The 13,447-nt window shown below is 40.5% G+C and overlaps 1 protein-coding gene across 5 annotated transcripts in view; it reads right to left on the bottom strand.

The window, feature by feature from the left end:
* Positions 1-13,447, bottom strand: part of LOC131364544 (sodium bicarbonate cotransporter 3-like) — a 38,415-nt gene that overhangs the window by 22,102 nt on the left and 2,866 nt on the right. For 3 of the 5 annotated variants that reach the window (XM_058407760.1, XM_058407759.1, XM_058407762.1), the window contains exons 2-6: positions 11,134-11,215; positions 8,333-8,482; positions 5,582-5,717; positions 2,673-2,833; positions 2,406-2,597 (exon numbers count right to left, since the gene is read on the bottom strand). In XM_058407760.1, coding sequence (XP_058263743.1) covers positions 2,406-2,597; positions 2,673-2,833; positions 5,582-5,717; positions 8,333-8,482; positions 11,134-11,215 — 721 coding nt within the window. The remainder of the gene's footprint in view (positions 1-2,405; positions 2,598-2,672; positions 2,834-5,581; positions 5,718-8,332; positions 8,483-11,133; positions 11,216-13,447) is intronic. The other 2 variants (XM_058407761.1, XM_058407763.1) reach the window with 2 other exon arrangements.

The raw sequence follows: 13,447 nt of genomic DNA, 5'->3' as shown, positions 1-13,447 counted from the left end.
CCATGCAATAGTTCCACATTTCAGAGTCAAGTCCTTGCTGGAGATGAACACCACGCTCCAGTCAACTGCCAAGATGCTTAAGTGCAAGCAAAGAGCAGATACGAGCATGGAGCAGCCCTATCCGCACCGAGCACCACCGTCTACTCACTGTTTTAAAGCCTGAGTGAAACTGCTATTATACTGTGAATAATCACACGCCAGTCCAGTTTATCCTTGCTAATCGTCTCGCCAAAAAAAAAAAAAAAAAAGATGGCATGGGTAAAACATATGAATTAAAGAATGTTGTAAGGGAATGCAAGGCACTGGGTGATTACAAAATACATCATTGTTAATTCTTTACAAGGCTTGGTGATCAAATGATATCTCAGTATAATGCTACGTTCACCAATACACCAATATTATAACTACATGGCTCTGTGAAGACATCAGTAGATGTTTCTACTCTTCTACTGGTTGCCATAGCAATCAGTGGGTGGAGCAACCAGCATTCTTGCACCTAAAATGAAACCTTCTGGAGGGCTGTATATATATACAAAAAAAAAAAAAAATAGAAGTGTACATCTGCTCATCGTCATTTCATACTAGATGAAGGAGAAGCAGAGGTGGAATCTTTGGGGGATCTTTGGGGGATGTGGTAGCTTTATCAGTAATCTGTAAAGAGTCGCTCCGTATTTGCATAAAGTTCAAATTTTCTCAACTTTTTCATGTTGCTGGACACACGCACATCTAGTCAGCAACATCTGCAGTGACAGGAAGTCAACAGATCTTGTTGGAAATAAATGATCTTTGGTGGATCCTTAACGGATCTTTGGTAGATCTTTAGGGAATCTTTGGGGGAACCTTGGGCATATTTGGGGCATATTTGGGGAATCTTTGGGGGATCTTTGGTAGATCTTTGGGAGATCTTTGGGCGATATTTGGGGGATCTTTTGTAGATCTTTGGAGGGATCCTTGGGGGATCTTTGGGAAATCTTTGGGGCATCTTTGGTAGATCTTTGGGGGGATCCTTGGGGATCTTTGGGGGAACTTTGGGGGATCCTTGCACTGGATTACTGATCAGAAGGTTGAGAGTTTGAATCCCAGGTCCAACAAGCTGCCACTACTAGGCCCTTGAGCAAGGCCCTTAACCCTCAATTGTTCAGTTTCATAAAATTAAATGTAAGTCACTCTGGATAGGGGAGTCTGACAAATGCCAGAACCCAAGTACTGGGTTGATGAACAACGTTCTTTCCAAAGACTTTCACTCAGTTGTTTTTAGATCAGGGTGTGGAAAGCGCACAAGTCTAACACACAAGTCATCAATTGTGTTATGACTTGGTTAAAGTCAAGCCATGAGCTCATAATTTACTTTTTTTTTTTTTTTTTTTACACAATTAAAGCATCAAACCATTCAATGAGCTCTTGGGCCCTGGGGATGTGGGCGGAGTCATCCTAGAAGAGACCATGCCTATTACAATATAAATGTTTTGTAATCGGATAAAGATGATCAGTCAGAAGAACTTCACATTGATTTGTAGTGATGTGTCCTTTCAAGGGAACAAGCTGAGCCAAGTAAATAAATGTTAATAAAAATCCCCCCAAAACTTCACAAAACACAACCATTGGGCTTTCCTTTAATTTGTCATCACTCTATATATTGTGTTCGAGTCACACTGCTACATATGGAGTATGTGACATTTTGCATTTTTAGTTTTTTAATGGTTGTCGCATCCAAATGCTCAATTCTGCAGTGGCTGTTTTTTAAAATGTGCGATGAATCTTGCAGTTTTTTTGTGATTTTTGTTTGCAGAAATCTACTAGAAATGGCAAAATTGCAAGCACAGGGTGCCATTGAAGACATGTATGTTAATTTAAGTTAAGTTAAGTTGCCTTTATTTGTCACATATACATTACTGCACAGTCAAATTCTTTCTTCACATATCCCATCCTTTGGGGTTGGGGTCACAGCGCAGTGTCAGCCATGATACAGAGCCCCTGGAGCAGGGTGGGTTAAGGGCCTTGCTCAAGGGCCCCAACAGTGGCAGCTTGGCGGTGCTGGGGCTTAAACCCTGAACTTCCGGTCAGTGACCCAGAGCCTTAACCACCTGAGCTACCACTGCCCCATGACTTTCTGTGATCGATGTATTCACATTCAATACGTGTGAATAGAAGAGGGCTTTGTCTGAATGTGTGTCGTGATGATGTCACATGACATGTGTCTCAGCCCAAATCTCTGTGGTAATTTTGAAAAATCAAAACACCACTGAATTTTGCTAAGTTGCTATTGCAAAATGATCATAAAATCCTTGAAGCACTGTCCCAAGCTACCTGTATGAAGTAAATGTTCTCTGTTGTGAAAACAAGACAGAAAATGGAGCAGTAGTAAGCGTGTAGTCTGAGGACGGGGGTGCGGAGAAAGCCCTCACCACTGCGCTCCAGTAACAGCGGCTCGGAGTGTTTCTTGCCTATATCGGCGAGCGAGCGCACGGCCAGCGGGAAGCGGTTACTTAGCTTCCTCTCGTTCTGGTGGTGATGCCGTTTCAGCACGGCCTCTCGCACCTTCGGCCTTAACGACTCATCCAGCTGCCCCGACGCCACCATACTGTCTATCACCATGTCTGAAGACAGAGAGAATGACATGTGAGAGATTTCTTACAGTGAGAAAACCCACACACACACACACACACACACACCCGCAATGTCCTCGATGGAGTCGGCCTTCATGTCGAGCAGCACGGTGCCGTTGAGGATGCAGCTGCGCAGCTCGAACAGACTGTGCAGAGACAGCGTGGCTACATAAGGCTTACTCCACCTTTCTCCTCCATCCTCAACATCCTCCTCAAACTTCAGCCATCTACAGAACACACACACACACAGAGATACATGAAATCTTGCAAATTCATAATTGTCTCCTAACGTTTAAAAAAAAGTCACTTTTTCTAATGCAGGTTCTCTATAATGTCCTAAAATGATTTTATATTAAAGATACTGTCATGATTAAAAATACAATTTCACTTAACCACGGCATCATATTTTATATATATAAATACACTCACCAGGCACTTTTAATAGAAAGTAACCCCATTATACCTGCTCATTCATGCACAGATCCAATCAGCCAATCACGTGGCAGCATGAGTTTTAACAGAATAGTGTGAATAAACAAAAAGTGAGCAGATAGAAATGCCATGTTGATGAGACAGGTGACAGGGAAGATATACTGAGCTGAAATAGCTACTCTTTATAAACATGGTGAGCAGAAAAGCATCTCAAACGCATTGACAGATCTTCTACAACAGCAGGTTCCTCATCCTGGCTACTGAGAGCAGGAATAATGGGTAATAGGGTTACAGAAAGTGGGCAGCTGAAGAGTGGAAAAAGACCAGTCTTCAGAGCACCATGTCCAGATCGTCTGGACAGACCTGCTGTGTTCCTTTTAAGGGTCATTTTTTTTCAGCCTTCCTTTCAAATCATGAGGTAAAGTGTGTGAGACCCTCAATGATGATAAAAGCATAAAAGCCTCTTTCAACCATCCCATTTAGACGCTGGTTACTTACACGCACTTACACCTTAATTCAGGCTTTCAGTTCAGTTCAGTCATTGTTACTGGAAAAGCTTCGAGACAGAATGACATCCAGACCCGGACGAGAGACACGTGTAGGAGACAGACCAATGTCAGGTTCATGAGCCAGCATTTTAACTAGCTATAAAATCGACAACAGACCATATTTAAGCTCAGACATGAGATTTCTGGGGCTCACACGTGCTTAAGTGATTAAATGCATGTTCTCATTTAGTATAGAGACCAGCTGATGTGTGAAAAAAAATGACAGCAAAATGAAAAATAAATAAATAAATAACAAATGATCTGTAGTAGCATGGAGTCTTGTATGGATGATGAAGTGTTTAATAAATTCATTTCAGTATTATGTGGCAGATGCTATAAAAAAAAATAATAAAAAAGTAAAACGATATCAGAAAAATAATTTAATAAAATGAATCATACAAAAAAAATACAAAAAATATTGCTAGATTTGTCATATTGTACATTGCCAGACACATTTTGTTCAAACATCCTACAGTATATTTAAAAAAAAAAATTCCAACGTAAACAAATCTGAAATTCTCTAAAATGTAAAAAATTAAGCAAAAGTGAATCGATACATTTTTTACTATGGAATGTTTAGCAGTATTTTTAATGTTGCTCCAATGTTGTGTATCTTCAAAATGACTTGCTTCCTGTTATCACGAACACTATAGCAGCTATCAGAAGAACTAGACTTGAACTTAACACTAACATAACCCCTTTACCTCTGACTATTACAAAGCTCTGACACTGGAGACTCATTCCATAAAAGTGAATTTAGTCAGTCAGTCAGTCATTGTCTCCCGCTCATCCGTAGCCGGGTCGCGGGGGCAGCAGTCTAAGCAGGGATGCCCAGACTTCCCTCTCCCTAGCCACTTCCTCCAACACTTCCGGGGGAATCCCAAGGTATTCCCAGGTCAGCCGAGAGACATAGTCCCTCCAGCGTGTCCTGGGTCTTCCCCGGGGTCTCTTCCCGGTGGGGCATGCCTGGAACACCTCCCTTGGGAGACATCCAGGAGGCATCCGAAACAGATGCCCAAGCCACCTCAACTGGCCCCTTTCGATGTGGAGGAGCAGTGGCTCTACTCCGAGTTCCTACGTGAATTTATGATTTCGGTCATTTAGCAGACTCCCTTATCCAGAGCAACTTCTCTCATTTTTATACAACAGAGCACAATTGAGGGATAAGGGCCTTGCTCAGGGGCCCAACAGTGGTAGCTTGGTGGATGTGGGATTTAAACTCACAACCTTCCAATCAGTAGTCCAACACCTTAACCACTCAGCTACTTTAACTATTTCCCAGAAGCCAAAATTGGTTGTTTGGTTGTGTCCATGTTCAGTATTGAGCGTCTTTGTCATGTCTCACTCCACAGTGGTGCTTAATATGAAGCTCATATAAAAGTAGACACTCAGAGCTTTAAGAATTTGTAGTTTTTCATAAGTATTTCTGTGTTTTTTCCTAGCTGTGACATGGAAAAGTTCCAAATAAAAAACAAAAATGAGTTTCACACAAAGTAGATGGTGATCTCAAATCTCTGAGATGCCCCAAGTGTTTGTTCATAAGCATCTAAAATTTAAAGGTGTTATCTTCAACCAGTAAAATTCTGTGTAAGGTTATCCAACAGAGCGAAAAACACACGTCTAAAACACGCTGAAAGCCGACAGACGCACAACCATTCATTTATTTATCCTAATAAAATGTCCCATAAGTCCATGTCCATTCTGACGGCTGAACGGAACATCGGTGTACTGGGGAAAAGGGTTAATCTGGTTTGTTGAGTGTCTTTGCATCTCTATTAAGAATCTGTTGCTATAGAAACAATTAGGTTTTAGAGTTGTTACAGAAAAGGAACCAACACCTTCTGACCAATCAGAATTGAAAATAATTGTGGTATATAATGATGATGATAAAAGCTTGAGGAAAACCATGAAGTGACAGAAAATTTGTGTTGCTTTTAGAGTGATGTCCATTAGTCTGAGCCGTTCAGCCAACAACCGACACACACATAGACACACCTGGCTGTCTCTCTCCACTCGGTGTTGCCGTGTCGAATAGAGAGTTCATCCAGCTCAGTGAAGAGCTCATGAGGGACGTGCTCCACGTCACCGTCCTCAGTACCCAGAATACACTGCACACGCTGAGATGGGGTGTCTAACAGGGGAAAGCAGAAAAGAAGATGAAAGTGTGTGTGCTGGTATGATTCAGGCTCTAGGTGTTCCATTACCAGTCTAGCATGTCTCTCACACATACACACACATCTGACACACACATACATATGTGTATATGTATGTGTGTGTCAGATGTGTGTGTATGTGTGAGAGACATGCTAGACTGGTAATGGAACACATCTCACCGGATCAGGTCGAGTGTAAAAGTCAAAGAAAGATGTGGTTTTAAATTGTGTTTTTTCCCAAAATATGCTGGAAATCAATTCTTTTTAAAACTTACAGCATTACCATACCACAGTATGTCACCAATGGAAATATGTAAAGTGTTTTGTTTGCGTAAATGATAACTATTTATCTAGTTAAAGCCACTGATTTGATTCTAGATTGATTTTTTCACTGAAAATAATAAAATAAATAATTAAATCATTATAAATTTTTACAGGTTTTTATGATTTTTTTATTTTTTTATTTATTTTTTATTATTATTATTATTTTATTTTATATTTTATTTTTTATAAATTCAGTTCTAGTGTGATTTCACAAAACCTTGTGCCTAAACCTGAACATTTTTGCTCTAGTCTTAAATGATCTGGTTTCTCTCAAGGTTTCTTCCTCATATTCAGATAAACAGAGGCAGGCTGTCAGGACACAAGTGCTTTATTTATTTATTTATTTATTTATTTATTTTTATTCAAAAAGATAAGTCGAGGACAGGATGAAGAACAGGCTGCGGTGTAAAAAGTGGACAAATTGGTCATGACTTCGTTACGAGGAACAAAAGGCTTGGAAGAATGGAACTTTGCAACAAAAAAATTGGTACTAAAATGTACAGCTCACCACAAGTAATAACAGATAATCCAACAATTTATGCCAGGGGTAAAGAATATCACTTTACATCATTATATCACAAATTTAAGTGACACCGTGCCTCATAAGTTTATTTAATTATTTATTTATTTATTTAAATATCATAACTTTTTAGTGGCTGAGAAGTGCAAAACACAAAAAAACAAATCAGAAAACAAATGACCAAATCCAAAAAACACAACTGAGACAAACTGGAAAAGGTAGGTATAGCTTGTGAATGGAATTCTTGCCTCTGATTGGACGAGACATCTGTCACTCAAAATACACAAGCAGTAGGAAATTGTGTATCTAACTTTATTTCTTGTACATGTGTGGAGTTGCCTTCACTTTAAACCATTTTATTTCATAGTGCTTCCATAGTGAACCTTAAACCTTTTAAAGAAAGAAAATTACAAACATATTTGTAAGAAAATGGAATTCATTCAGCACTGCTCTGAGGAAGGACGTCCATATGCTGTGATTTTGGATATACTGATAGTGTATCATGGAATAAAGACTAGTTTGCGATCTCTAAAAACACACCTAAAGAACGCAAGAATGTTTCAAAGACCAAACTATTCCAGATTAAAGGATGTAAGGAGCGCTATAAGAGCAAAGCTGCGTTCATACACACACCAATCCACTTTCTACTGCTGCAGCTACTGCTGGATTGACTGTAGATCCTGAGTGGCAGATGTCTCGTCCAATCAGAGGTAAGAATTCCATTCGCAAAAACTATACCTACCTTTTCAGGTTTGTCTGAATTGTTCTTGTGTTTTTGGATTTGTTGTTGTGTTCAAACAGACAAATAAATCAGGGACGAACCTGAAAACCACTAAGCGCAATCATGAGACATGAGCAAAACAAGCAATAAGACAGGAATAGAGAGGAGACATGAATCAAAACAAAATGGCAACATAAACAAAGAACAATGTGGAAGTGAGAAATGAAGCACTGACGGGGAGATTTGTGACGTTCATGACGTCTCAGGGAGTTTTTCCTTGCCGCTGTCGCCTCTGGATGTCTCATTAGGGATAAAGTTTTAAATCTTATTTTCACTTCTTTTTTTTTTACAATATTTGTTGTTAAAAGAATGAAATTCCTGTCCAGAACCCGTCACTTCCCACTTTTGTGCACGGCTGCAGATCACATGACCACAACGACAGAAGGACAGGATCTGTGCCGGAACCATTTTTTTCCTAGAATTCTGCAATAAATCATGCTGCAAAGTTGCTAGATACTCTAGCAATCCGCAGCATCGTATCAGAGAAACCCTTCATCCATCTTTCATTTGAACCTCTTTACCCTGAACGTCAGTTTTCCTGTAAACTGTTTCCAGTTAAACAGATTAGAGCAGGAATGTAAATAATTTTGAATCCCTAGTGGTCTAATTCTTCTACAGAGTCCAGTCTAATTATTTACATCTACATGTATTGATTTATCAGACACTTATCCAAATATTTTAAACACATGACGCGTTTGTTCCCTGTTTTCTCACGCTTTTCTAATATACAGACTCGGGTCAGGTTTTAAAATTCCACAGCAATCTTTTCGGAGAATTGTTTATGATTGAAATAGCAAATAAATAAATAAAAAAACTAGTCACAAAGCACACCAGCTAGCTGAACTCATTTGTAGTCATTGAAGATCATCTTATGCTTTCCACGCTAATGAGCTGAAAATGAAACACTTGTGAGACCAGAGGTTGGCTAATCACCAGGAATTGAGTGTATGCCCTTAGACGAGGCCTACCTTGTGCGAGAGATTCTCTCTCTCCTGCGTCCTGCTCTGATTCTCTCTCTTTGGTTCTCCTGCGGTGGTGTCGGTGTCCTCGGTGTCTACGCCTGTGTCTGTTCTCTTTCCCAAGAGGGACATGAACCCCTACATACACAGCCCTGTGACCTTGGATAGAGGTGGACAAGATTCAAGGATTAAGCAGAGATTTTGGATTTTGAAACTTTCTTCTATAACATCATGTGTCCTAGTCAGGGCTGTGGAGACTATACAAGACACCCTGGAAGGGATTTGAGTCCATCACAGGGCTCCAGCGGACACTCTTTCACGTACTTGCATTTAGTGTGAAATGCGGCGCTTTCTGAACCAACAAGAGGCATGATTGAAAGGCGACACCTCTGGAGGAGAATCCTCCTTGTCCTGATTGTTTGGATGTTGGTGGTCCACATACTACAACTTTTTCTCCTCTGAATCTGGGACACAATGCAGACCAGAGACTCTCCTCTCAGCAAAGCTGTCAGAATACAAAGAAAACTACACTTTGTATTCTTTGTATCTACACTATATTGCCAAAGGTTTTGGGACACCCCTCCCAATCACTGAATTCAAGTTTTGGCCCCTTAGTTCCAGTGAAAGGAACTTTTAATGCTTCAGCTTCATACCAGGACATTTTGAAGAATTTCATGCTTCCAACTTTGTGGGAACAGTTTGGGGATGACCCCTTCCTGTTCCAACATGACTGTACACCAGTGCACAAAGCAAGGTCCATAAAGACATGGATGAGAGAGTTTGGTGTGGAGGAACTTCACAGAGTCCTGACCTCAACCTGATAGAACACCTTTGGGATGAATTAGAGTCGGAGACTGGTGTGCAGTCATGTTGGAACAGGAAGGGGTCATTCCAAAACTCTTCCCACAAAGTTGGGAGCATGAAATTGTCCAAAATGTCTTGGTATGAAGCTGAAGCATTACGAGTTCCTTTCACTGGAACTAAGGGGCCAAGCCCAACCCCTGAAAAACAACACCTGAATTCAATGATTTAGAGGGATGTCCCAAAACTTTTGGCAATATAGAGTATAACAGTTCTTATATATAAAATATAAAGTCATATTCCAGATGTTCCAGAAACAGCTGTTGTACTGTTTGACCTAAATCAATACAGCAGCACAGACAGCTGGGATAAAGGTATAGTAGCTCTGTTCACAAATATCTCATTTCACACTATGGTGTAAAGGAGGAAGCAAATCCCTAAAAAAAAAATCCCACTACATCTTCACTTCTTTGAACAGAAAGAACATCCAGGTCCTGCTATATACTCAGGGTTACCTTTCAACACCAGGGCTGTAAAGTAGTCCAGAACCTTGCATGCTCCCTTCATGCTTTGTGGCTGTGTTATGGTGCTCTGTGGACCAGCCTGGCATAGCAATGAGCTTTTGAGACCTTGATCTTTTCAGATTTTGGTTGGTGGGCCCAGACAGACTGGTTGGAAAACAAACATCCAGTTCAGCATGGAAAATGTCTGAGGAGAATGGCTAGACTTCTTGAAATTGACAGGCTACAGTAACTCTGTAAATAATCACTCTGTAAAACATTTACATTTCCAGCATACACCTTTATCCAGAGTGACTCATTTTTTTTTTAAGGGCCTTGCTCAGGGGCCCAGCGGTGGAAGCTTGGTGGACCTGGGATTCAAACTCACAACCTTCAGATCAGTAGTCTAACACATTGACCACTAAGCTACCACGTCCCCATAACCACGCTGGGCAGAAAAAGCATCTCAGAAGTAATAATAATAATAAACAGGAATCCAGGGCTAGAGTGGACACAGGGTCTTCAAACTAGTTGAAGACTGGAAAAAACATCACCTAGTCCAATACAAGTGTAAGTCCAGTGCATTTTTTCAGTGCTGTGAGAAGAAATTGAACTAAATGTCTAATACACTCTAGACCAACACTTCCTCAATGTTACAATCAAATGATCTTGAATGTTCTGACCACGCTGTAGGGTCTGGCTGAGGGTGAGCTGGTGTTTAGACTCGGTGATGAATTCACAGCAGGTGATACATTCATTTTCTTGGCCTGCAGAATCTGACAGCAAGTTATGTGGAATATATTATGATATACTTCTGGGAATATATTTCCACAGAGCAAATTTTGTCATCATGAATGAATAATTGAATAATCTGACAGTTTGCATTTTTCATTCATAATAAAGTTCTAAAGATATTTCTTTCACATGAGGTGCTGAAGTCTTCATAAATCAGAAAGGGTTGTTATTACAGCACTTAAAGCTTAGGACACTGGACTGCAGTCATGTCTGTTAATCAGGATGTATAGAATATATTAATAGACAGATTGGATGGATGGATGGATGGACGGACGGACAGATTGGATGGACAGACGGACGGACAGATGGACAGTTTTTGTGTATGGGGTTTTGAATAGTAAGCTGGATGGATGGATGGATGGACAGTCTTTGTGTATGGGGTTTTGAATAGTACAGAGAAATGTATATATAAGCACTGTGTACAGAGAGAGAGAGAGAGAGAGAGAGGGAGAGAGAGAGAGAGAGAGAGAGAAAGGGAGAGAGATGGCTTGTTAGATAAATGCTAATAATGATTGAATGAAAGTCTATAAGACTGGCTGGCTGGCAGGCTAGATGGATACAGGAATGAATAGATGGATGGAAGGATGACTATGTGGCTGGCTGGCTATATGGATATATATGCATGGATGGATAGATAGATGGATGGATGGATAGATTACACTGTAAGATGAAAGATTATATACACAGTTGTACTCAGTGAATGGAAGTACTTACTTTCTAGTTCTTCAGTCTCAAAGTCTGCATGTAATGCTGATCTGGTCTTGCCATAGTCAACAATAGCCTCTTCACTGTGACTCTGTGACACACACACACACACACACACACACACAGAACAGCAATAAGCTGTGAGACATGTGATTCTAGATAGCATGTGGCAGGTACATTCTGTCTCAGCCTTTTACTCTCAAACTGCAGAATCCATGTGCCAGAAATCTACTGGGGTTCAACTGCAGCTTGAACTTCACTGTTTAAGACACAAACATGTAATTGCACTCAAAGATTCCCTTCAACACACACACACAAAAACACACACACACACACACACACACACACACACACACACACACACACAAAAACACACACACACACACACAGTAACTGAAAGGCCACCTGAATAATTGATCCTGGATAGGGTGAAGTAATGAAGCTATTGTTCAGAAAGTGTGTGTAAGATGTAGAGAATGAGAACATTAAAAAATTTCCTGCTTGTAAAAAAAATGACAGTAAACTGACAATAATAATAATAATAATAATAATAATAATAATAATAATAATAATAATAATAATAATAATAATAATAATAATAATAAATCTATTATTATTATTATTATTAATTCAAATTATTCAACATTCCAATTAGTCAATGAAGCTCTCTTTCTTTTTCTCTCTCTCTCACACTTACAACACACACACACACACACACACACACACACACACACTTGCCTTTTAAACAGCCAAATGACATTTTAAATATCAGAAAGCAACATGAAGCTCATAATTATGCTCGAGTCTAAAAATACAAACCACACAATACCCACTCAGCCACAAACTCCCACTCAGCCACGCTAACATGCACACACACACACACCCCTTTTCTCAGTGACAGGATCCAAAACACCGGGTCTAATTATTATGTAAAGCAGCAACAGAAATGCCACAACTACCAGGCTCTCTCTGTCTGCATCCTGACATTAATTACATCCTATTGCACATAGACACATAGAGACAAACACACATACACACACACACACCACCACCACAATCAGATCTAATCCTTCAGGATTAGACAGTGGCTTCAGAGAGCCAGGTACTTCTCTAATAATCAAACACAATGCCAGTGGATGGGTGAGGCTCTTACATTTTCTCAAGCTTGGGTTAAGTTCACGGCTCAAAGCAGAGTGTACTTTTTTAACACCGTGAGAAAGAGAGATTTAACATCTGGGTGCTGAAGTACTCTTACTTAGAAATGACAAACATAGTGACCTCATGGTTCAAATGAATCTCCTTCAAACTCTAACTCAGACTCGAGCGGCATCAAAACTCTGACTATCAATAACAGATTTTACAACTGTTCTAAAAAACAAAGGTGTCCAATTATCCACAAAGGGCTGATGTGTGTCCAGTCGAGCAGGAGCTACACCTGATTCCACCTGGTTAATCAATAGATCTCAGGTGTTGCTACTGATGGGTTGGAATGAAAACCTGCACCCACACCGGCTCTCTCTGGACTGGACCAGATTGGACACTCCTGCTTTAAAATCTTTCATAGTGACAGTTTCACAATTTGTTACACACCATGAACGACACAGCAATTTTACCATGTTTCAATTTTTACCAAGTGTTACTGATTCATCAGTTGATTCACTGACTCAGTGATTCAGTGATTCACTGAAGACCTATCCAGGCATAATAAAGATAAAGAAGCATGTTTACTGTCAGGGGGATGAAAGATGGAGATTCGACAAAGGCATGGTGGAATGCAGCAGAGACCAAATCCTGTAGTCTCTAAAAAGATTAGCATCAATGACATCTACAAATACACCAATCAGTTATAACAATTATGTAATGCTCTTAACGCTGGTTCTGATGGAAAGGTGTCAGAATACAGTGTATCACAGTATGTTGCGTATGGGGTCGCGTAGCCGCAGACTGGTCAGGGTGCCCATGCTGACCCCTGTGTAACACCGAAAGCGCCAACAATGGGCATGTGGGACCACAGAGCAATGGAAGAAGGTGGCCTGGTCTGATGAATCACGTTTTCATAGCTTACCGGGGAACACATGACACCAGGATGCACTATGGGCAGAAGGCAATGTGGGATGTGCTGGACAAACAAGTCTGATCCATGGAGGCCTCACCTCGCAACTTACAGGACTTAAAGGATCTGCTGCTAACATCTTGGTGCCAGATACCACAGCACACCTTCAGGGATCTAGTGGAGTCCATGCCTCGATGGATCAGGGCTGTTTGGGCAGCAAAAGGGGGACCAACATAATATTAGGCAGGTGGAGATAATGTTATGCCTGAT

The sequence above is a fragment of the Hemibagrus wyckioides genome, linkage group LG14 (assembly GCF_019097595.1).
Source record: "Hemibagrus wyckioides isolate EC202008001 linkage group LG14, SWU_Hwy_1.0, whole genome shotgun sequence".
NCBI lineage: Eukaryota > Metazoa > Chordata > Actinopteri > Siluriformes > Bagridae > Hemibagrus > Hemibagrus wyckioides.
Note: the sequence above shows the minus strand (reverse complement) of the source record. Positions and strands in the feature narration are given on the sequence as shown.